At 46.0% G+C, this 26,010-nt stretch overlaps 1 protein-coding gene across 1 annotated transcript in view; it reads left to right on the forward strand.

The window, feature by feature from the left end:
* Positions 1 to 26,010, forward strand: part of ALDH1L2 (aldehyde dehydrogenase 1 family member L2) — an 82,204-nt gene that overhangs the window by 29,605 nt on the left and 26,589 nt on the right. Inside the window, exons 12-16 of the mRNA XM_030214764.1 lie at positions 2,383 to 2,510; positions 7,268 to 7,418; positions 10,994 to 11,064; positions 17,766 to 17,871; positions 21,093 to 21,180. Of these exons, the coding sequence (XP_030070624.1) occupies positions 2,383 to 2,510; positions 7,268 to 7,418; positions 10,994 to 11,064; positions 17,766 to 17,871; positions 21,093 to 21,180 (544 nt within the window). The remainder of the gene's footprint in view (positions 1 to 2,382; positions 2,511 to 7,267; positions 7,419 to 10,993; positions 11,065 to 17,765; positions 17,872 to 21,092; positions 21,181 to 26,010) is intronic.

Here is a 26,010-nt window from a genome sequence, read left to right on the forward strand (position 1 = left end):
TCTCGGCGGCCATTTTGAAATGCCGAGAGCCAGACTCACAGGATGCAGGGCAGCTGGCAGCAGCGCTCTGGGCAGGAAAGAGGGGGCTCTTTCCTTCCTGCCCCGAAGAGGTACCTCTAGACCACCAGGGATAGTAGAGTAAGGGGAGGGGAGGGGAGGTGATGGGGGGAGTGGAGATGACGGGGGATGGAAGGTGATGGGGGGAGGAGAGGGTGACCGGGGGAGGGGAATATGCATCAGGGGCGGGGCGAGTGCGTAAAAGGGGCGGGGCAGGGGACATGAAAGGGGTGGGGCGTGTCCTCTTTTTATGAGGACAAAAAATGGTAACCCTATGGTTAACGCCCTGCATAAAGTTAGGACATCTAGTTAGCGGACCAAATATTGCTTCTAACCGGCTCTGCCTCTGGCCCTCCCCTAACCTGGCTGGGGATGGCCAGTTAATTGCCACTGAATATCCAGCACTGACCAGCTCAGCAGGGTTTAACAGGGCAGGAGCCTTTCCTGCCTGGTTAAACCCTTTTGAATATCTACCCCTAGGTTTCTTCATGAGCCAGGAAGTGTTGCATATTGTTAACTAGTCCAATTTGATTTTCTAAAGTTGCAATCTACTTCAGGAAGTCTGATTTTTAATATGTTCTGTGCTCTTAAAAAGCTATTACAGCAGCACACATATGTTTTTATGACCAGGCAACCTTCAGTGCTACTCCACTTATTAAAATATTTTTCCATTATGTTATGCACTGAGTAGCACTGAATTTTGGGATGTTACAGTGCTTTTTGAAAATTCAGTGTAATTAGTGTGTGTTCAGTAATTTCAAGAATGCTTTTACTAAAGAGTACTTTTACATTTGAGACATGAAGTGGAATACATGAGCTCCTTTCTTAGAGGGATAGGCAGCAGCTGTTCTTCTGTTGCAGATTCAGAATCACAGGAAGAAAAGGCGCGGGTAGCCTCAGCTGTGTATTGCAGTGCCAGTGATTTCTGATCTTGTTACAAAGATCCATCATCGTCAAGCCTAGAATGGCTCATGGGACTGCCACAAGCGTGATGGTTTTGTTACAGATATTAAGTGGTGACTTCTCTGGATTTCTTTGTCTTACATATTTCATTTGAAAGCCATAAATCTCAGCTTCCAAAGGTACCTGGGGACTAAGATGCAAGGCTAACCCCTACCATCAAGCAACTGTGTTTTTCTTACATGGCACCACTTTCCTACCTGCTTTTCGGCTCCTACTGACTTATACTAACTACTACTACTACTATTTAGCATTTCTATAGCGCTACAAGGCGTACGCAGCGCTGCACAAACATAGAAGAAAGACAGTCCCTGCTCAAAGAGCTTACAATCTAATAGACAAAAAGTAAGCAAATCAAATCAATTAATGTGAACGGGAAGGAAGAGAGGAGGGTAGGTGGAGGCGAGTGGTTACAAGTGGTTACGAGTCAAAAGCAATGTTAAAGAGGTGGGCTTTCAGTCTAGATTTAAAGGTGGCCAAGGACGGGGCAAGATGTAGGGGCTCAGGAAGTTTATTCCAGGCGTAGGGTGCAGCGAGACAGAAGGCGCGAAGTCTGGAGTTGGCAGTAGCGGAGAAGGGAACAGATAAGAAGGATTTATCCATGGAGCGGAGTGCATGGGAAGGGGTGTAGGGAAGGATGAGTGTAGAGAGATACTGGGGAGCAGCAGAGTGAGTACATTTATAGGTTAGTAGAAGAAGTTTGAACAGGATGCGAAAACGGATAGGGAGCCAGTGAAGGGTCTTGAGGAGAGGGGTAGTATGAGTAAAGCGACCCTGGCGGAAGATGAGACGGGCAGCAGAGTTTTGAACCGACTGGAGAGGGGAGAGGTGACTAAGTGGGAGGCCAGCAAAAAGCAGATTGCAGTAGTCTAAACTAACAAGGTCCCACAATGAGTCTCTGCACATGGCCCTGCGTCCCCCACGGGTTGCCCTTGCCAAGATGTGGAGGCTGATTTTAGGAAGGCTGTACAAAATGGAACTGAGACACCCAGAGCGGAGACATCTCGATTTCCGCTAGTATTTAAAACAGGATTTTCCGATGTAGAGCCTGTTCTAAAAGACATGAAGAAATCGAGGTTTATTCACCAGTTACATGTGATAGGAGCATCCATTTTAGAACCATTAATGCCTAAACTATCACCAGCAAATAAACATTTATGTTATGAAATAGCAACGTAAATGTGTATATGCCACAGCATACGTGTTTGTGTGAACGGTTTAGAAAAATAGCTATGTGTGTTTCCTGAAGCTGTCGCAGAGCCCAGTTTGGAAGCGCTGCATGAATTTCAAAGGAAAACAACGTTGTCTGAATAAAGTACAGAGCTGGGGTGTTCCTTGAGCTAACAGCTGAATGTCTTGTCACAGGTGATATGCAAAGTGTCCTACTGCTCAGTGGCTGATGTAGATAAAGCTGTGGCAGCAGCTAAAGATGCTTTTGAAAATGGAGAGTGGGGGAAAATGAATGCAAGGGACAGAGGGAGACTGATGTACAGGTGAGGGACTCTATGTTTTTCATTTCCACTCCAAGCTATTCTTGACGGGCTTTCAGCGAGTTTACCTTTTTTTTTGTTGTTACATTTGTACCCCGCGCTTTCCCACTCATGGCAGGCTCAATGCGGCTTAAGTGACTTGGCCAGAGTCACAAGGAGCTGCCTGTGCCTGAAGTGGGAATCGAACTCAGTTCCTCAGGACCAAAGTCCACCACCCTAACCACTAGGCCACTCCTCCATTGTTGCTACTGTTTGAGATTCTAGATGGAATGTTGCTACCATTGGAGATTCTACATGGAATGTTGCTATTCCACTAGCAACATTCCATGTAGAAGTTGGCCCTTGCAGATCACCAATGTGGCCGCGCAGGCTTCTACATGGAATGTTGCTCGTGGAATAGCAACATTCCATGTAGAATCTCCAATAGTAGCAACATTCCATGTAGAATCTCCAATAGTATCTATTTTATTTCTGTTACATTTGTACCCCGCGCTTTCCCACTCATGGCAGGCTCAATGCGGCTTACATGGGGCAATGGAGGGTTAAGTGACTTGCCCAGAGTCACAAGGAGCTGCCTGTGCCTGAAGTGGGAATCAAACTCAGTTCCTCAGTTCCCCAGGACCAAAGTCCACCACCCTAACCACTAGGCCACTCCTCCACTGTTGCTACTGTTTGAGATTCTACATGGAATGTTGCTACCATTGGAGATTCTAGATGGAATGTTGCTACTATTGAGATTCTGTTGCTACTATTTGAGATTCTACATGGAATAGTGCTATTCCACTAGCAACATTCCATGTAGAAGTCGGCCCTTGCAGATCACCAATGTGGCCGCGCAGGCTTCTGCTTCTGTGCACGTAAGTGCAGGACGTCAGACCCACAGAAACAGAAGCCTGCGCAGCCTTCTACATGGAATATTGCTAGTGGAATAGCAACATTCCATGTAGAATGTCCAATAGTAGCAACATTCCATGTAGAATCTCCAATAGTATCTATTTTATTTTTGTTACATTTGTACCCTGCGCTTTCCCACTCATGGCAGGCTCAATGCGGCTTACATGGGGCAATGGAGGGTTAAGTGACTTGCCCAGAGTCACAAGGAGCTGCCTGTGCCTGAAGTGGGAATCGAACTCAGTTCCTCAGTTCCCCAGGACCAAAGTCCACCAGCCTAACCACTAGGCCACTCTAACACAGTATATCTTTTTTTTTCTTCTGTATTTGTATTCATATAGCAGCAGCTGGCCTCTAACATTTTGGCTATCTTGCAGTATGTGTAATTTTCATTTTGATACATTTTTTTCATGTATTAACGGATGTTCTAGTGGCCTTATTGGTTTTTGAGAAGCCTTAATTTTTATGATGTTTGTTTTATTTTAAGTATCTGCAACACTCTGTAGATTTACACACAGTCTTTTCTAATTTCAGTTAATCACCTTGATCTCAGATCCCCAGTGCTGTTTTTATCTTTTAGATAGATATATGCACTGCTGCGCTAAACCGCTGGATTTTATAGTTCCAGTGCGGTACTTTGCGGGAATCCTCACCGGTCAAGGTTATTTATTTTTACACTTTTTGTTCAATTTCTTTTTTATATATAAACTTTGAATCAACACTTATCTTCTTTATGTTCAGGCTTTCTCACTGGTTAGCTCAACAGTGAGCTCCTGTTTCGAGCTTTCTTCAGGAGCTAAACCTTTACAATGCCCATTTTCGCTGTAAGAACTACAGTGCACGTATCTATCTAAAAGATAAAAACAGCACTGGGGATCTGAGATCAAGGTGATTAACTGAAATTAGAAAAGACTGTGTGTAAATCTACAGAGTGCTGCAGAGATTTTCAACATAGAGGTTAAGAAGTTTGGCACCTTTTATGCGGAGTAATTTATTTTAAGTATCACAAATTAGAATTCAAATTTCGTAAACGAGTGAAACTCATTTTGAAGAAAGTTAAAATAATACCTTGGACTGTATGAATATAAAAATAGACATACAGGGTCAGACCAACGGTCCATCTAGCCCAGTATCCTGCTTCCAACAGTGGCTAGTTCAGGTCACAAATATCTGACGGAATCCCAAATAGTAGCAAGATTCATGCTGTTGATCCCAGGGACAAGCAGTGGCTTCCCCTTATCTATCTCAACAGCAGGCTATGAACTTTTCCTCCAGGAACTTGTCCAAACCTTATTTTAAACCCAGAAGGGGCAGATCTTTTAATGTGTGTGGTATCAGCATCATGGCTTAATGGAGATCTTGGCAGTCGATTCAAAGGGTTGGCCATCTTATAGGGACCCTTTTACCAAACAGCGGTAAAAAGTGGCCTTAATGCACCTGTTCGCAGGTCATTCTCATGTGCTAAGGCCATTTTTACCACTGGGTAGAATGGCCAGTTTTCTGAATTCCTGAGTTAACTAGATAAACATGATTTAAGATGGATAGTTTTCTAGTTAGGAGACTGAATATCACCACTAAACATAACTTCCACTTTCACTCCCTACCTCTACCATCCTTCCCCTATCCCAACAGTGCACTAAAAATCAATGGATAGCCCCAGTCAATGGAAATTATCCCGATAGCAGGTGCTGCTATCCGGATAAGTGTATTTGAATATCAGAGGGTGAAGGCGGGACACGGGGAAGGAAGGCCCGAAGGGAGGCGATCTGCAGACTGCCGCTGCTGCGCTTTCACACTGAACGAAGTGAGGCGCTGTGATTTGAATTCAGGGGGCCCGGCCCGGTGGTGGGTGAAGGGGGGGTGGTAGTGATGACAACGACCTCGGGGGGGGGGGGGGGGGGCAGTGGCAACGACAATGATGACCTCGGGGGGGGGGGGGCGGCCTTGCCCCAGGCCCAGCCCCATCTCTTGGTGGCCCTGCTTTAGCCAGAAATGAAGACTAAGAGGCCCTTTTACAAAGCTGCAGTTATCACACGGCAATATAGCTGTGCTAACTGATTAGCACAGAACATGCCCACTCTCTGCCCCCCCCAGACATACGCCCTGCACCAAAAAAATAGAAAATATTTTTTAGCGTATAGATAGTGTGCACATATAGCAAAATTACCACAGGATAGCACCTGCTGTCGGGATAAGAGCCACTGACTGTAGTTGTCCACTGATTTCCAGTGCACTATCGGAATAGTGCGAGGGTGGTAGGGGGATGGAGTGGAAGTGGAAGTTATGGTTAGTGGTGATTGTCAGTCCACTAACTAGATAACTATCCAGATGAAGTTAACTGTCGTAACTTAAGCTAGTTTAATCAGGAGTTCCCAAACCTGTCCCGGGGAACCCCAGCTAGTCAGATTTTCAGGATATCCACAATGAATATGCATGAGATTGATTTGCATGCACTGCCTCCTCGGTATGCAGATCTATCTCATGAATATTCGTTTGTGGATATCCTGACTGACTGGGGTTCCCCCAGGACAGGTTTGGGAATCACTGAGTTAACTGTCCAGCTAGCAGGCTCAATATCACTGCTATCCATACTGACGCTGGTCACTGCTGTATCTGGATATTCAGTGTGGGCCACTATCTGGATTGTTTTGGCTTTTGCATCTGACATTAAAACAAAAGCTAACCACAGTGGCTGAATATCGGCCCATAAAGAGATAAGGCTCCTCTTTCTCTAATCCCTTTCATTTTATGTTTCAACGGTTTTTATTTGAAAACACAGCGAGAAATAGAAGTCCGCCTCATCACATTGGCTATAGTACAGTATTGCAACACTTAAGAGAGCAACATCACAGATATACAACATGATGTACAGTCATCAAACTTAAAAAATGTCACCCCTCCTCCTCCCACTATACATAGTCCGTAAACCTGTTATGGCAATTCCATTTTGCTGGTGTGTTTAAACATTGCACTAACTCTAGCATCGGATTCAACAGGCCATACCACAGCAATAACCCTCACTTAGCAGATTACACAAACTTTCGGCGTGAGGATCTCACGCCTTACTAAACAACACCCAAAACTTATAACATGTTGTCCCCTTATCCCCAAACTTGTCTTTTACCTCCAGTACATAATTTCAAGCATATTAGCACTGGAAACATTCAGATCATAACCAACTTTTACTGTATATTGAAAAATACCGAACAATTGCCCATTAACCCGCTGAACGACATAATCCTTTATAGCATTCAGGGGCGTAGCCAGACAGCAGATTTTGGGTGGGCCTAGGCAAGAAGTGGGTGGGCACCAAGTGTTTTCCACCCCACCAAAAAAATATGTCAGCTGGTGGAAAAATGCTTCTCTCCACCTCGGCAGTCTGCAGCAGGCAGGCACTGAAAACTGAGAATGTGCAGGTGCCGGTATCGTGGAGAGTAGCGTTTTCATTACCATCAGGGGGAAGTCTTCAGCTGGTGGAGATTGGGATCCCCATCAGCTACTGCTAAATGTGTATTACTGTTGGGTGGGCCTGAGCCCTATGTGGGTGGGCCCTGGCCCACTCCAGCCCACCTGTGGCTACGCCACTGATAGCATTACCTTCCCCCCCCCCACACTCCTGTCCCCTCCAACCCTTCCCTCCCGTCCCCTCCCCCAACCTCCCCTCTGCCCCCTTGATTCGCATTAATCCCTTTCATTTTAAAGCAGGGAATGGCTAGCAAATTCTCTGAAGGTCAAGAAATTCTTAATTATATGATTTTGAAAGGAGGTGAAAAAAATTCTCAGCAGTCCCTTAAAGGGAAAGGTAATGTAAACGCTAAAGTAGCTGATCTGGGAAAAAACATTTTTTTTTCATATTCTTTTGGTTAAAGACTTGCAGATCTGATGGAGGAACACCAAGAAGAGCTGGCGACGATCGAAGCCATTGATTCGGGAGCTGTGTACACGCTGGCACTCAAGACCCATGTAGGAATGTCTGTGCAAACATTCAGATACTTCGCCGGATGGTGTGACAAAATTCAGGCAAGTTAAAAACTGATGTGTCTCTGTCCTGCTTATTTTCGAAGGAGATCGCCGGCCATCTTCCGACACAAATCGGGCGATGGCCGGCCATCTCCTAAACTCGGCCAAATCGGTATAATCGAAAGCCGATTTTGGCCGGCTCCAACTGCTTTCCGTCGCAGAGCCGGACAAAGTTCAAGGGGGCGTGTCGGCAGGGTATGGAAGGCGGGACGGGTGCATGGTTAAGACATGGCCGGGTTCGGCCGATAATGGAAAAAAGAAGGCCGGCTCGGACGAGCACTTGGCTGGCTTCACTTGGTCCATTTATTTTTAGGACCAAGCCTCCAAAAAGTGCCTCAACTGACCAGAGGACCACTGGAGGGAATCGGGGATCACCTCCCCTTACTCCCTCAGTGGTCACCAACCCCCTCCCACCCTAAAAAAAATTTTTTTTTTTTTTTTGCCAGCCTCAAATGTCATACCCAGCTCCATGACAGCAGTATGCAGGTCCCTGGAGCAGTTTTTAGTGGGTGCAGTGCACTTCAGGCAGGTGGACCCAGGCCCATCCCCCCTACCTGTTACACTTGTGGTGGTAAATGGGAGCCCTCCAACCCCCCTCCCCCCCCCCAAAACCCACTGTACCCACATGTAGGTGCCCCCCTTTCATCCCTAAGGGCTATGGTAGTGGTGTACAGTTATGGGGAGTGGGTTTTGGGGGGGGGGGATTTGGGGAGCTCAGCACACAATGTAAGGGAGGTATGCACCTGGGAGCTATTTTTGAAGTCCACTGCAGTGCCCTCTAGGGTGTCCGGTTGGTGTCCTGGCATGTCAGGGGGACCAATGCACTACAAATGCTGGCTCCTCCCACGACCAAATGCCTTGGATTTGGCCGGGTTTGAGATGGCTGCCATTAGTTTCCATCATCGCTGGAAACCGATGCCGGCCATCTCTAAAGCCGGCCCAAATGTTGAGATTTGGCTGGCTCTGAACCGTATTATCGAAACGAAAGATAGCCAGCTATCTTGTTTCGATAATACGGTCGGGACGCCGCTTTACGGCGTTTGATTATGCCCCTCTATGTGCCCTCTGCTCCTTTCAACTACTGTCATTTTATTTTGTACAAAAGGACATTTAAAGCGGTTGATTTGAGTGAGGCTTATACTACAAATGTGGCTCCATTGAGAAAACCGTTCCATCTCATAACAGAGCACATATAACTACCAAAGTGCTAGCCATAAGCTACCGTGCTCCATTCTTTGATTAATCTGGTCTTTAACAAGCACATCTATGCTTCAGTTTTGGAAAAGTTCCTAGAGGTGCATCATTCGTCTTGGGTGCTTCATTTAATATGAAGGCGTCACGATGTCTGTAAAAACGGTGAGGCTGTTTCTAATACTGCCTATCCTAATCTGCCAAGAAACGTTTTAATGGTTATAGCATTATTGCATAAAAAATGTTGAATCCCCCTTTTTTACATTCATTCATGGCTTTTTTAAAATGCATATACAAGATGTACTAGCCATTTGAAAAGCCCTATGCTGCTGTCAGAGCTTTAAAATACACAGTGTCTAAAGCTGTGTAACACGGCACATAAACACTTCAATTTCCAACACTCCTTTGAGTGGTGTGACGGAAGCTCCTGATTTAAAGCAGGTTCAGATTCCAAATTCCTGGCCTCCATGATGGAGGAAATTACGAATTACATCCAGGGCGCCGCTGATATTTGGGGAAGAGTATTACAGCCGCTGTTGACAGAGCTAGTTAGAGAATTTGCAGTCATTAAAATAGTTGGAGTGGATTCTCCTCTTTCTCTTCTAGAGCCCCCCCCCCCCCCCCCTTACACCTCTTCCTGTTGGGGCCCTGTTTCAGGGAGATGCTCAAAGGTTACCATGCTTGCAGTGTTTCATTTAGACTGGTTTTTGCCAGTCTAAACGAAACATTACTGTGTGGCTAATGCACATCTGGCCCAGATGATCAAAAGCAAACGCGGGAGCTTGAGGCCATTGGCACCAAACTAGCACCCTGCGTTTGCCTGCGCCTCAGGATCAGAGCCGGCGAATGCATGTCATAACCCGCTCGCCAACTCTGAACACTAATAGAATGCAAATGCATGCTAAACAGGGACATTTGTATTCCTACCCATTGCTCAGGGGGCAGCGCTGCCACCACTGCAAACCCTACACCAGCTTGGAGCTGGTATTAAGGTTTACAGAGCATTGGGGAGCAATGGGTGCCCTGTCCAACGTGCATGCTAGCAGGCCCTCCCATCCCCCCAACACAAGACACCGACCTGACCCCTCGACAGAAGAGTCTGACCCAACCTGACCCTCCACCTCCCCGACAGAAGAGCCTGCCCTGCCCCCTCCCGCCCCCGACAGATGACCTGACCCCCTCCTCTGAAAGAATAGCCTCACCTGGTGGTTTAGTGCCCCTCTCCCTTGTGTCTAGCCCCCCCAGAACCACCCATACCTTCAAATGACGGAAGAGGGAGTAGCACTCCCTCCTCCTTCCAGCGCTGCCTCCAAAATGGCAGCACCCTGCCCTGCCCGGCGCATCCCAGGATCCCTTATATGGAGTTTTTGATCACCTTCACCAGAGGCTTTCGGCCACTGCTTTATCATTCACGGAAGCAGTGACCAAAAGTCCAATGCTAATGATCTTACTAGTATTAAAATGAGCTCATTAGCAATTCCGTGTAATGCACATGGAAATGGCACATGGAAAACCCCTGCCCTAATGTCTAAAATCATCTCTGCCCATGATTTCAGCAGAATGCTGGATGCTCCCAGCTAGGACTGCAAGGCAAACAGTACTCTAAAAGCTCTCATTGATTGCAGCAGTACGAGGCAGAGAGGGTTAGCACCATTTCTTAAGCTTATGGGCAGCTCCATAGAACTATTAAGTGCAGCGGGAGTCCCTCTCCCCTCCCCCATTCAATGGACATGCACACGAGAGTTGTGCCTTGCCACACAGCTCTTGTAGGACGCGCCAGGAGCGTTCCAACACTAACGTTGTGCATATAATTTGCATGCTGTTAGTGTTGAGCATCAGTCGCTATTTGTTTCTCATTGTGAGAACCGGTATTTCCCAGCGCTGTAGGGAACAGCATCAAAGTTCTGTGCATCTCTCCCTGAGTGACTATAAGAGCTGCAACGAAAGAAGTTTAAGGTTCATGTCTAACAGGACCAGCGGAGGTCACCAGAAAGAAAATGTGTTTGATCCAATGGAAGGAAAGGGGCTGCTGTTATCATAGCAACCCCTGCTGGCCAAAAAGAGCAAAGCCGAGGGTACATCTTTTTGAAAGTCCCCACCAACTCTCCATGCTGGTAAGGGTACTCCTTCAAGAGGGGTAAATTGTGAGAAGGAGGGTACAGGGAAAGACTGTAGTAATGGCAGAAAAAAAAAAAGAAATTCTAAGGTGAATAGGGTAGAAGGTGAATGGAGAATTTTAATGAGTAAGGACGAATCACCACCGGAGATGTAAATCCAACAGTTTCCTGGTTTTCCTCATCGTAGAGGTATTTCTCCTGTTGTGTACTTTGAATTTTAATGAGTGGAATGGAATGTTTTATTTCAAATTCTTTATTTCTTTTTAGGGTTCCACAATCCCAATTAACCAGGCACGTCCAAATCGCAACCTAACATTTACCAAAAAAGAACCATTAGGGTAAGGCTCTTTTATGTAGTAATATGACATAGTAAATGATGGCACATATATACCAACCAGCCCATACAGTCTGCGCAGTAATCTTACTCTGCAGTTTATTACCCATAATTTAACCAATACCAGCTCCCCTAATGTCCTAACCTCCAAATCCCTCCCCCCCCAGTAGCCATGGCCCCTTCTTGTAGGTTACCCCAGCCTTCTTGGAAGGCCAGTACTGGGTTGTAATGTTACCTGTTCCATGCAGGCTACCCCAATCATCATAGATGGTCCACACTGCAGATTGTAATAATGGCTGCTTCGTGCAAATTACCCATTCCATTTTGGAAGTTAACCATGGCCACTTAGTTCTGGTTTCACCAGCTCTTTTGGAAGACAGGTGCGTGCAGTTGACCATTCTCTGCCCAATTGCTTGTGTTTACCCTTATTGGCCCTCTAAGGTTTTGTGTGACTGAGAAAACTTTTAAATCATCTTGGTCATTTCTTCTACCTATTGCTCTTAACTTAACCGTACCTCTGCTCTCTCTCTCTCTCTCTCTCACATGCATCTTTAGTTTCTGGTATCCTATCACTAAAGGTGTAGTTTCTCAAGTTTCTTCTGATTTCATTTCTGAGGATGATCTCACCTTCCTTGGCTTAACTGAAGCCTGTCAAATATTTGAAAGTTTCTATCATGTTTCCCTTAACCTTTCTTTGTTCCTATGAGTAAATGTTTTTGTAATGAAAGTTGTTTTTTTTAACGGAGAAATATTTTTCTCAAAATGCATTTTGAGTTTGAAAAAATATAACAGTTCTCCATTTCATTTTAACTCTCCCCATCCTCCCCCCCCCCCATCTCCTATTTACCCAGCCAGCCTGTTATTATTTATTTTATTTTTATTACATTTGTACCCCTGATCACCCTATCTTCAGATATGTACTTTCATTCTTACCTCTGTAGAGTGGAGGGACAGCCTAATAAGTAGAGCAGAAGGCTGAGAACCAGGGAAGCCCACTTCATAAGCACATAAGCACTGCCATACTGGGAAAAGACCAAGGGTCCATCAAGTCCAGCATCCTGTCTCCGACAGTAGCCAATCCAGGCTTCAAGAACCTGGCAACCCCCCCCCCCCCCCAGAAAAAGAAAATAATAATAATAATAATTTTTAATAATGTTCAATGGACTTTTCCTTCAGGAATCTGTCCAAACCCCCCTTAAACTCTGTAAGGCCAGCTGCTGCCACTACATTCTCCGGCAACGAGTTCCAGAGTCCAACTATACGCTGAGTAAAGAAAAACTTTCTCCTATTTGTTTCCAATCTACCATATTCTAGCTTCATCTTGTGTCCCCTGGTTCTATTATTGTTTGAAAGTGTAAACAAACGCTTCACATCTGTCCGCTCTACTCCGCTCATTATCTTGTAGACTTCTATCATATCATCCCTCAGCAGCCTTTTCTCCAAGCTTCAAATCCCTCTGTGGTTCCTTGTGATCTTGGACAAATAACTTAACCCTCCATTGCTTCAGGTACAAACTTAGGGCTCCTTTTACTAAGCCCAATGCGGGTTTACCGCTCACTGTACAAGAAGTACTGCTGGGCTACCGCAGCAACCCGGCGGTACTTCTCACCCTTAGTGCACTGTCATTTCTGGTGCTACAAAAATGTATTTATTTTTGTAGCGCCGGAGTGTACCTGGAGGTAATCGAGCAGTGCCCCATGCCGCCTGGTTACCGCCAGGTTAACATGGGAGGTCTTACCGCCACCTCAGTGCAGGGCTGCCAAGAGACTGGGCCAGGCCCCCCCCAAGGTCGCCACCACTGCCCCTCTCAAGGCCGCCACCCCCGCTCCCCCTCCACCTCCCACCCTCCCGAGGTCGCCGCTCCCCACCCCCCCCCCCCCCGAGGTCACCACCGCTCACCCCCCTCCGTCCGCCACCGGGCCGGGCCCCCTGCATTGAAATCACAGAGCCTCTCACCTCTGTGTGAAAGCACTGCAGGCAGCAGATCACCTCTCTTCGGGCCTCCTTCCCTCCTTGTGTCCCGCCCTCGCGGAAGTTACGTCAGATGAGAGACACAGGGAGGGAAGGAGGCCCAAAGAGAGGCGATCTGCTGCCCTGCTACCTGCAGCGCTTTCACATGGAGCTGAGAGGCACTGTGATTTCAATGCAGGAGGCCCGGCCTGGTGGCAGACGGTCAACAACGGAAGGCGGGTGGGACTGCGGTGCCAGGCCCCCCTTGGAGGCTCGGGCCCGGGGAATTTTGTCCCCACTGCCCCCCCTCTCGGCGGCCATGCCTCAATGGGTGCCAGTAAGGGCTTCCCCTGAAATGGGCACACGGCAAGTGCTTTACTTGCTGCACAGCCATTTCCTGCAGGAAGGTGAGACTTCCCTTTTACTAGCTGCGGTAAAAGGGAGCCTCAGCACACCTGTAAAATACACACCGACATCAGCTCCAGCCCCATTTTGGCTGCAGATTGGTAAAAGGGGCCCTTAGGGCCCTGTTTACTAAGGCATGCAAACGTTTTAACGCACGCTAAAAATTAGCATGCGCTAACGCTAGAGACACCCGTAGGAATATAATGGGTGTCTCCATCATTAGTACGCACTAATTTTTAGTGCACGCTAATAAAACAGCATGGCTTGGTAAACAGGGCCCTTAAATTGAATGCCCTCCAGGGACAGGGAAATACCTAAGGTGCATCTAGAGCTACAACTGAAAAAGGTGTGCGCTAGCTGCAAAGGAAGGTTAACCTTTCCTGCTCACTCACTCCTGCCTCGGCACTGCCATCTTTGCATTGAAATGAAGCTCTGGGGTCATAGCATGAAGGTGAAAAGGGACAGTCTCAGGAGTAACTAAAGAAAATATTTCTTCTCGGAAGGGGTAGCGGATGCTGTGGAACAGCCTCCCAGTGAAGGAGGTGAATATGAATTGAATTGAAGCATGCTTGGAACAAGTACATAGGATCTATAAAGTAGAGGAAGGGATGGTAGATGGTAAACAACGTATGACCACCTAAACTTCCGGAAATCACTAAAAACCAACCTGTTTAAAAAGGCATACCCTACCGATCCAACTTAATTGCCTGAACTCTGCAACACAACAAAACCAAAGTACGAAATGGACATAACACAACTCTTCCGCTCTACGATTCCCTAATGTGTCTGTTCCACATGAACCTTATCTTACCACAACAACACCCTGTATTTGTTCACACCGGAGCCTGCAAAGGCCTCTCCGGTACTATGTAAGCCACATTGAGCCTGCAAATAGGTGGGAAAATGTGGGACACAAATGTAACAAATATGTAAAAATAAACTTTAAAATTTGCATCATCCTTTCTGAAAACTTGTGGATTTCCCAGCAAGTATGTTTTGAGCATCACCCTTTTTTTTTTTTGGAAAGGGTATCATTTTGATAGCCCTTTTCCCAACTACTGCCATGCTTACAATCAATGTCCTAGTGAAGAGACCCCCTGTTTACAAAGTCATGGTAATGGTTGCCGGTACAGTGCGCTACACGGCTTTGTAAACAGGGGGCTTAGATTGTGAGCTCACCAGCGACACAGAAAGTAATAATGTTTTATGGGTTATTGGCACTAGAGAATGACACGGGGACAAAGTTTGTCTCCGTCCCCGCCCTGTCCCCGCCCTGTCCCCGTGGGTTCTGTCTCCGTCCCCACCCCATTCCCGCAGGTTCTATCTCTGTCCCCGCCCTGTCCCCGTGGGCTCTGTCCTCATCTGCAGAAGCCTTGAACACTTATGATTTTATATTTAAATCTTTTATTAAAGTATAAAAAGGAACAATATGCTGTGCAACTGTTGTGTATAAATTATGAATAGAGAACAATAATAACAATGAGCAGCTATAATAACCCTCCTTCCCACCACCACCCTCTACCCTTCCAACCCCAACAATAGGTGATTTCTATCTACTACACCAAGGAATCCTAATTCACACTGTTACAATGCCCAGGGGTATAAATACAACTTGTTCTAAATGCCCTAGAGGGGAAAAGTATGCCCGATGAAGGACTGTTATGGTTTTATCTCAGGAGTCAATCTAGCTCTCCCACAGTCCTTCCTGGAATAGAAGTTGTCTTCTTAGAAGTTGTGCTGGTAGCAGGATGTACAGGATCTCCCATGCAAATTTTGCTAGTTGTGGCCAGTACGTTTGCTATCTTTGTAGGCATCACTTAAACATAAATAACAGTCCAGTTCATTAACAGGCTTCAAAGTAGAAAATGACATGGGGACAAAGTTTGTCCCCTGTCCCTGTGGGATTTGTCCCCGCCCCGTCCCTGCAAGCTCTGTCCCTGTCCCCATCCCCATCCCCACAGTTACTGTGGTTCCCTGTCCCTGTGTCATTCTCTAATTGGCACTTGATATACTGTTCTTGATATTTATTTATTTAGACTTTGCTCACACCTTTTTCAGTAGTAGCTCAAGGTGAGTTACATTCAGGTACTCTGGATATTTCTCTGTCCCAGGAGGACTCACAATCTAAGTTTGTACCTGAGGCAATGGAGGGTTAAGTGACTTGCCCAAGATCACAAGGAGCAGCAGTGGGGTTTGAGCCGCCCACCTCTGGATTGCAAGACCAGTGCTCTAACCACTAGGCCACTCCTCCACTCTACAGATGGTAGGCATTCAAAACGGCTTACAAATAATATAAAAAGTTTCAAAGAAAAGAATGGAACTCCAATTTGTGATCTGTTAAAAGTACGTAAACATCCATACCAGAACACAGTACACTATCATATATTATCAATAAATTAACAAACAATAAGTCATACTGAATCTCGTGTACAGTGGGGGAAATAAGTATTTGATCCCTTGCTGATTTTGTAAGTTTGCCCACTGACAAAGACATGAGCAGCCCATAATTGAAGGGTAGGTTATTGGTAACAGTGAGAGATAGCACATCACAAATTAAATCCGGAAAATCACATTGTGGAAAGTATATGAATTTATTTGCATTCTGCAGAGGGAAATAAGTATTTAATCCCTCTGGCAAACAAGACCTAATACTTGGTGGCAAAACCCTTGTTGGCAAGCACAGCGGTCAGACGTCTTCTGTAGTTGATGATGAGGTTTGCACACATGTCAGGAGGAATTTTGGTCCACTCCTCTTTGCAGATCATCTCTAAATCATTAAGAGTTCTGGGCTGTCGCTTGGCAACTCGTAGCTTCAGCTCCCTCCATAAGTTTTCAATGGGATTAAGGTCTGGTGACTGGCTAGGCCACTCCATGACCCTAATGTGCTTCTTCCTGAGCCACTCCTTTGTTGCCTTGGCTGTATGTTTTGGGTCATTGTCGTGCTGGAAGACCCAGCCACGACCCATTTTTAAGGCCCTGGCGGAGGGAAGGAGGTTGTCACTCAGAATTGTACGGTACATGGCCCCATCCATTCTCCCATTGATGCGGTGAAGTAGTCCTGTGCCCTTAGCAGAGAAACACCCCCAAAACATAACATTTCCACCTCCATGCTTGACAGTGGGGACGGTGTTCTTTGGGTCATAGGCAGCATTTCTCTTCCTCCAAACACGGCGAGTTGAGTTCATGCCAAAGAGCTCAATTTTTGTCTCATCTGACCACAGCACCTTCTCCCAATCACTCTCGGCATCATCCAGGTGTTCACTGGCAAACTTCAGACGGGCCGTCACATGTGCCTTCCGGAGCAGGGGGACCTTGCGGGCACTGCAGGATTGCAATCCGTTATGTCGTAATGTGTTACCAATGGTTTTCGTGGTGACAGTGGTCCCAGCTGCCTTGAGATCATTGACAAGTTCCCCCCTTGTAGTTGTAGGCTGATTTCTAACCTTCCTCATGATCAAGGATACCCCACGAGGTGAGATTTTGCGTGGAGCCCCAGATCTTTGTCGATTGACAGTCATTTTGTACTTCTTCCATTTTCTTACTATGGCACCAACAGTTGTCTCCTTCTCGCCCAGCGTCTTACTGATGGTTTTGTAGCCCATTCCAGCCTTGTGCAGGTGTATGATCTTGTCCCTGACATCCTTAGACAGCTCCTTGCTCTTGGCCATTTTGTAGAGGTTAGAGTCTGACTGATTCACTGAGTCTGTGGACAGGTGTCTTTCATACAGGTGACCATTGCCGACAGCTGTCTGTCATGCAGGTAACGAGTTGATTTGGAGCATCTACCTGGTCTGTAGGGGCCAGATCTCTTACTGGTTGGTGGGGGATCAAATACTTATTTCCCTCTGCAGAATGCAAATAAATTCATATACTTTCCACAATGTGATTTTCCGGATTTAATTTGTGATGTGCTATCTCTCACTGTTACCAATAACCTACCCTTCAATTATGGGCTGCTCATGTCTTTGTCAGTGGGCAAACTTACAAAATCAGCAAGGGATCAAATACTTATTTCCCCCACTGTACATACCCTCAGCCAGAAAACACTTTCAGGCAAAACATATTTACTACATCTGTGTTGTTGTGTGTGGCAGCCTTTCTTCCCTCAACCTAGGTAATAATAATAATAGTCTTTCAAACTAAACTCAGCATTCACTGGTGACTTAATGGAACGCAGACTAACCTCATTTTTCTGCTCCTGATAACCTCTGTTCATACATCTGAGCACACTTTTCCCAGGATATCCCAGTTGTTTTTCTTACTCTTGCCGACAGTAGCCAGTACTTGTACAAACCAGTGAGTCTGATTAAACTCTATTCTGAAATTTCCCTCTCTGATTTTTATTTTAAGTGTCTGCGCCATTGTAATCCCGTGGAATTACCCTCTCATGATGCTTGCATGGAAGAGCGCAGCGTGCTTGGCTGCTGGCAACACACTAGTTCTGAAACCAGCCCAGGTAAAAAAAACTCGGGGGGGGGGAGGGGGGGCAACCATTCTTCATGCTTTGTAACACTTTCCAATACACGTAAAAAGCAGCTGGGGTTCGTTCAATCCACCTCCATTCATTGTCACAATAACTTCCTGTCATGTGCACTAGTCAGGTCCATACTTACGGAAAAGGTTCACCATGGTCCTGCACGGGATAGTACTGAAAATGCCAGAAAACAGCAAGGCAAACGATCTGCGAAACCCAACGTGGAAAATGAGCAAGCAGATCAGTATATTATCCAAAATATTTTATTGAAGATACCGTATTTAAGACAGTTGCCTGACACAGGCCGTGTTTCGCCCACAAAAGGGCTGCATCAGGGGCTAGTCTGTATCTCTACGAATAAGAACAATTGCAAATTGCATATCGGGACAAGGAAAAAGGAAATGCAAAAAAACCCCAACACAAACAGCGTGTCCTGTTGTGTTTCCAAATCACCAGCAAGTAGTCTGCTATCAAAGCTGAAAATGACCAGAATCCGATGAGGCTGTAGTCACTTTCATTTTGTAAAGTGCTGAAAAACCCATGCAAAGGTATGGTTTTCATTTCCTTGTTGGAAAAAATATATATTTCATTTCCTTGTTGGAATAAGGGGAAAAAAAATCATATGCAAAACAAGTGATTGCAAAACACTAATTTCCCTTTTTTTTTTTTGTTGCTAACATCTGCTTATTATACGCTCTTAATTTCAGTATACGTTGGTTACGCAGCAGATCCTCTTTGCGTTTCCTGTCTGACAGGGTGGGTGGGGTTCAGATGATGGTGTCCCTAGGCACTGAGGCCCCGATGCTCAAAACTACTACTACTACTAATAGCATTTATATAGTGCTAAAAAAAAAACAACACAAAAAAGGCGGAAGATAAACCAAAACAGACCAAAAACAAGGGAGTAAGAGCGCCAGAAAAGTTTAATAGGACCCTACACGGTCCGTGTTTCGGCCAACAGGCCTTCCTCAGGGGTCCCAGCTCTCTTCTATTCTGGTCCTGGACCTGGAACAGAACTCAAACTCCTCCTCCTCTGGCGCTCTTACTCCCTTGTTTTTGGTCTGTTTTGGTTTATCTTCCGCCTTTTTTGTGTTTTGTTCTGTTTTCACGGGAGATTTGGACTTCTTTTTTGTGTGCTTGGCAATTTATATAGTGCTACCAGACGGCTCTATTCCAAATACCGCTGCCTGGAACAGCGCAGAAGAACAATGCCCGAATGCTCAGTGCTAATGAGATGCAAATATAGGTGCGCTCATACTGTTGAGCATTAGGGAGTTTGGTGGGAGGATTATGCTTTGGCGCGGGAGGGTTGTACTTTGTGCGTGTGCAGAAGAGTTCGATGGTAAGCGTGCGCCTGGTAAAACTCAAACGTGAAGCAGATATTGGCATCTGTTTTTTTTTTTTGCAACCTAAATAAAAGCATTTTACTTTTTTTTTTTTTAGCGTGGATACTTATATTTAGGAAACAGAAACCAATGTATGCTTTCACTGGGCATTTTTAGGATTTTTTTTAGCATGGACACTTTAAATTTAGACGCAGGAAACAGACGGCAACGTGTGCCTTCGCATGGGGCTGCTGTTTTTCACGACCAATGCTTAAGGGCTCGCATGGGCTTCCTTCTGCTTTCAAAAGCAATCAAAACTGGCAGATTTTGCAGAAAGAAGCATGAGAGAAGCATTAGAATCATGGGAAATTCTCTCTTCCAGCACCCTAACGCCTGCTCTGACCTAGCGTTATTTTTTGCAGTGGTAAGTCAGTTTTGTTTCCGGTGCTCTTTTCTGAGCATTGGGGAGGAATACCTCGTTAACCTGAGCTTGACTACACTTGCATGCTATCTGCGCTAGTGTCTGGCACACTGGTTGTTGTGGGCGCTAGTACACAGGGCCACCAAGAGGAGGCAAAATTCCCCGGGCCCAGGCCTCCAAGGTGGGCCCAGTGCCGGGGTCTCTCTCTCTCTCTCTCCCCTGCTCCTGACGGGATCCGGGTGATCGTGTCTTGACAGGAGGAGAGAGTGAAAACTCTGTTGCCGGGCTGCCCTTGGAGGCTGGAACTCGGGCCAAGGCCTTAGGTTTGGCTGGTGGGGGTACCCCTCCCCCCCCAGGCCTCACCAACAGAAGAGGTCTTCCTCCAGCACTGCTCTTCTTCACTGTGTCACCTTGCCTGTCAAGTGGCAGCTTTTCCCCTCAGGCCGTGCATGTTCGGTTTTGAAACTGAGCATGCGTGACGTGAGAGAAAAAACAGGGGCAGGGCCATGTGGCAGAGTGAAGAAGAGCAGCGCTGGAGGAAGACCCTCTTCTGCTGGCAGGGCCTTGAAATCCCCACCAGCCGAGGTAGTTGCAGTTGAGGTGGGTGGCAGCGGCGACGGCAATCCTGGGGGGGGGGGGTGGCTGCAGCTGCGATCATGGGGCATCGGCAGCAGCGGCAATCCTGGGGGGGTGGCAGCAGCGGCGGTGATCCTGGGGGGATGGCAGCAGTGAGTGATCCTGGGGGGGGAGAGGCATCGGTAGTGGCGGTAATCCTGGGGGGGGGGGGGGGGCGGCAGCTCTGCCCCGAGCCTGGCTCAGTCTCTCAGCAGCCCTGCTAGTACAGCGCTAATGGCCTCTAATGCCTGCGTTTACTTTTGAGCAACGGGTCCTGAATACTGTGAGGTTGGTGGGTTGGGGGAGAAGAGGGGTGACAGAGCAGAGAAAAAGCTACCACTGCCTGGTAGCCTAGGGTTGCCCTGAAGGATTTCATCTTGGAAGAGACTTTCATTCTGACTGTTGGCAGACTGGGGCAGAGAAAATCAAGGAAAACATGTTTCACTAAGGTTTCATTTGTATAGCAAAAGAAACGAAATGTACCTTTAAGCAAGCATTTAATGGTGAACGAGTACCGATTCCATTTTACACTTAATATATTGTTTGCAGAAAATCACCAGACTGTTGATTTCAAGTGTTAAAATCATATTGAGCAGCAGATAACACTGTCATATTGTTAAAATGAAAAAAGTTGCCTGCTTATCACATTCCTGTCACGCTTTGTGATTTTATAGAGAACATACTGCCTGATCTCTGGGGAGGGGCAGGGGGAAGGGGGGTTCCAGAAAGGTGGAAAAATGAAAGCAGGACAGTGCCACGTGGTGCAAGTGAAAGTTACAGCAGTAAACATAATGGAACACAAAAATGATAAAATGCATTTTTCTGTGTGTATTCACATTTAGGTCACGCCGTTGACGGCTCTGAAGTTTGCAGAGCTGACAGCAAAAGCAGGCTTTCCAAAGGGAGTTATCAATATTTTACCAGGGTCAGGTAATTCCTGTAAAATTTCCTTATTTTACTCTTTTACTGTACTTTGATGTAGACATTAACAAATGAGAATAAAAGAGTAATGCAGCAAAAACAGGAAGCTGGAAATGATGAAATGTTCTTCACTGGTGTACAACCCCTTATCATACAAAATAGCTCAACATGATTGATTCCTTTCCATTAATTCTTCCCTAACAAGAGTCCAGCAGAAAGCATTTCATTTATTTTATATATTTGTTACTTTTGTATCCCACATTTTCCCGCCTATTTGTAGGCTCAATGTGGCTTACATAGTACCGGAGAGGCCTTTGCAGGCTCCGGTGTGAACAAATACAGGGTGATGTTGTGGTAAGATCAAGTTCATGTGGCACAGCCACATTAGGGAATCGGAGAACGGAAGAGTTGTGTTATGTTCATTACGTGCTTTAGTTTGGTTGTGTTGCAGAGATTAGGCATTTAAGTTGGATCGGTAGGGTATGCCTTTTTAAACAGGTTGGTTTTTAGTGATTTCCGGAAGTTTCGGTGGCCGTACGTCGTTTTCAAGGCTTTTGGTTATGCGTTCCACAGTTGTGTGCTTATGTAGGAAAAACTAGATGCGTAAGTTGTTTTGTATTTAAGTCCTTTGCAGCTTGGGTAGTGCAGATTTAGCTAAGATCGTGTTGATTCAGATGAGTTTCTAATTGGTAAGTCGATCAAGTCTGTCATGTAACTCGAGGCTTCTCCGTAGATGATTTTGTGAACCAGGGTGCAGATTTTGAAGGCGATGCATTCTTTGATTGGGAGCCAGTGCAGTTTTTCGCAGACGGGTTTTGCTCTTTCAATCGCGTTTTACCATATATAAGCCTAGCTGCCATGTTTTGAGCAGTCTGAAGTTTCTTTCTTTACATCCCGCATAAATTCCATTGCAGTAATCTAAGTGGCTTAGTACCATTGATTGTATCAGGTTGCGAAATGTTTCCCTCGGGAAGAATTGCTTCATTCGTTTGAGTTTCTACATTGAGTGGAACATTTTCTTTGTTGTGGATGCCACTTGGCTCTCTAGTGTTAAGTTACGGTCCATTGTAACGCCGAGGATTTTCAAGCTGACTGAGATAGGAAGGATGTGATCTGGGGTGTTGATACTTGTGGGGATGTCTGCGCTGTGTTGGGATGAGAGGATGAGACAATGAGTTTTTTCTTTATTGAGTTTTAGTTGAAATGCATTTGCCCATGAATCCATGATGTTCAGGCCGAGCTTGATTTCGTTGGTGATTTCTGTTAGTTTGGTTTTGTAAGGAATGTATATTGTGATAACATTTGCATATATGAAAGGGTTAAGGCCATGGTTGGATAAGGACTTAGCAAGTGGGGTCATCATTAAGTTGAATAGGATCGGTGATAGCGGTGATCCTTGCGGTACTCCACAGTCTGCTTTACACGGTGATGATATGTTTGAATTTGATTTTACTTGATATGTTCTTGTGGTTAGGAAGCCCTTGATCCAGTTAAGTATGTTTCCACTAATCCCGAACTTATCTAGTAATCTTATTAATATATTATGGTTTACCTTGTCGAATGCACTAGACATGTCGAATTGGAGGAGAAGGATGTATTTGCCTGTTGCTATTTCCTGCATGAATTTGGCTAGAAGAGTGAGTAATACTGTTTCCATGCTGTGGAGGGGGCGAAAGCCTGACTGTGATTCATGTAATATTGAGAATTTCTTTATGCAATCTGTAAGTTGTTTGGTTACCATGCTTTCCATCAGTTTGAGCACCAACGGGATAGATGCTACTGGATGGTAGTTAGTGATTTCGTTTGTTTTTTTCTTGGTATCTTTTGGTATTGGGGTGAGTAGGACATTGCCATTTTCCTTAGGGAAGAGGCCTTGCTGAAGCATGTAATTTAGGTGGGATGTGAGGTCTGCTGTGAAGCGGTCAGGGGCGGATTTCATTAGGTAGCTGGGACAGGTATTTAGTTTACAGTGATTGTTGGAAAACCTACTAATCGCTTGGGTAACTGGTTCGATGGTAAGGAGGGTGAAGATTAACCTGGTCCGATCTGCTGGGTATTCTCCAATGGTTGGGTCCAATTCATTAAAGAAGTTTTCAATGTCGGTGTTGTTCTGAGGTAGCCTGTTGCGTAGGTTTACAATTTTTTCATTGAAGTACTTCGCAAGTTTATCTGCAGATGGGATGTCTGTATTCGTGGTAGTGACCAAGTTGGTGTCTAGGAGTTTGTTCACGAGTTGGTATAATTTCTTCATCTAGAAGTGAGCCCAGAAAGATGAAAGCAAATAAATCTTTAACTACAGTGGTGTACTGAGGGCTGTCCGCCCCGGGTGCACGCTGCAGGGGGGGCGGTGCAGGGAGCAGCTGCGCGGCTGTTGGCTCCGCTAGTTCCCTGCTTCCTCTGATGTTACTTCCTGTTCCGGGGCAGAGGGAGCAGGGAAATAAAAGTTGCCTACCTGTAACGGTAGTTCTCCTTGGACAGATGATCTTGCACGGGAGAGTCACTTCATTTGTGTGGCTGCAAGATACTCTGTCCAGGGAGAACTGGCAGAGCCGACGGCTGCTCCCAGCACCCAGGAGGTAAGCAATGCACTGGGGGTGGGGGGTTGAGTTGATGCACCGGCGGGAATGACACTGCACCTGGGGGGGGGGGGGGGGTGGTATACAGCGGCGATCCGCCCCGAGTGGCAGCAGACCAAGGAACACCACTGTTTAACTATAAGAATGTTTAGCGCTAGCACATAATTTTATACACTTTATCTATATTAAGTTAGATTTGTGCTTTATATGACAATTGTAAATCGCTTTGGGTGATTACAGAGTTTATAAATGTTCAGGGTAATATTCAGCCCAGGGCAGCTTGGAAGCCGCTTACCACCACAGGCTGACCTAACCCCAGATATTCAATGCCAGACAGTGACATATTTATTCAAGGTGTGTGCGTTATATATGCACCCCCTGTCAGACCTCCCCCCTCCCCCTGCCCATCAGTAACAGCACACCTATGATGGCAAGGATCCCCAAGCATCACCAGCCGAAAACTCCCAACAACTGTTCCTCCTGCATACCTTGTAAACAGCAGATCTTTGCCTGCAGTGAGTAGCGACTGATACATACTGCTCAAACCAGCCCCACAGCCTTCCCTCTGATATACTTCCGCCTATGCGGAAACAGGAAGTTGCATCAGAGGGAAGGCTGTGGGGTCACCTTGAGCAGTGTGCATTAGTTGCTGCTTGCTGCCGGTGAAAAGCTGCTATTTAAAAGGTATGCAGGGGATGGGGGGATTTTTGAGAGACCATATGGTATGCAGGCGAGTGAGGGAGAGATCAAATCACTTGTGGGACAAGGCGGAGTTCTTCTGCCCACCCATCTTGGGCCCAGGCCCACCCAAAATTGGGTGTCTGGCTACGCCCCTGCTGCCCATACCTTAAAATCATCTCCACTCCAGTCTTTGCACAGGCATCGACAATCATAGGCTGCCTGCGGTGGTCACTGGGACTTTCTCTCTGAACTGTCCCGCCCTTCTGATGCAACTTCCTGTTTTGTGAAGGGCAAGACAGTTGAGAGAGAGAGTCCCGATACAGGCCTCAGGCAGCCTATGAGTGCCACTATCAGGCAAAGATTGGAGCAAAGATGATTTTAAGGTACCGAGGGGGGTGTTCAGGGGACAGGGGATGTGAGAGAACTTCCTGTTAATAATTCCTTGCTATGTCATTGATGACAGAGCATGTGTGGCTCCTGGAGTGGAGGAGTAGCCTAGTGATTAGTGTAGCGGACTTTGATCCTGGGGAACTGGGTTTGATTCTTGGACAATATACAATCTTCATTCCCTCGACCCTCATGATGCCTGATACACACCTACCTCATTCGACCACAATATAACCTTGTATTTGTTATCAACCGATTTGGCGAACGCCATTATGGAACTATGTAAGCCACATTGAGCCTACAAAAGGTGGGAAAATGTGGGGTACAAATGCAACAAAATAAATAAATAAATAAAATCTAAAGACTCACCTTTTCAAAAAGGCATACCCCACAGAACAGACATAAACACCGAATAATGAAGCACAATAATCAAACTAGGAAACAGACGCTACCCTATTCCTTGCCGCGGTTCCCACCCTTGCGTTCTGCATGGGACAAATCACCCCACTTCTAATTAATTGTACATGTACAAACCAATCTGTACTGGTACACTGGAGTCTGTAACCACCTCTCCCGAACTATGTAAGCCACATTGAGCCTACAAATAGGTGGGAAAATGTGGGATACAAATGTAACAAATAATAATAAGGATGCCTAAGATTAGGCACTGGGATAAAACATGCTAAGCATTAATTCTATATCGACAGTTGTGCACAGAATTGCCATTATAGAATGCTAGCGTAAGTCTGCATATACGCGGTTAACTTTAGCCACGAGCGCGTATGTTAGCTCAATGGCTGGTGGAAATGCTTGCATGTAACTGCTGTCAGTTAGGTGTGTAAATGTACTATTCTGTAAGCTATAAGCATTCCCTTGACTCAGAGAAAGGTTTTCCTCACTCAACGAGTAAATTAAACTCTGGAATTCGTTGCCAGAGAATGTAGTAAAAGCAGTTAGCTTAGCGGGGTTTAAAATAGGTTTGGATGGCTTCCTAAAGGAAAAGTCCATTATTCAAATGGACTTGGGGAAAATCCACTGCTTATTTCTAGGATAATCAGCATAAAATGTATTGTACTGTTTTGGGATCTTGCCAGGTACTTGTGGCCTCGATTGGCCACTGTTGGAAACAGGATGCTGGGCTTGATGGACCTTCAGTCTGTCCCAGTATAGCAATACTTATGTACTTTGTACTTAT

This window comes from Microcaecilia unicolor, chromosome 9, assembly GCF_901765095.1.
Source record: "Microcaecilia unicolor chromosome 9, aMicUni1.1, whole genome shotgun sequence".
Classification (NCBI taxonomy): Eukaryota; Metazoa; Chordata; class Amphibia; order Gymnophiona; family Siphonopidae; genus Microcaecilia; species Microcaecilia unicolor.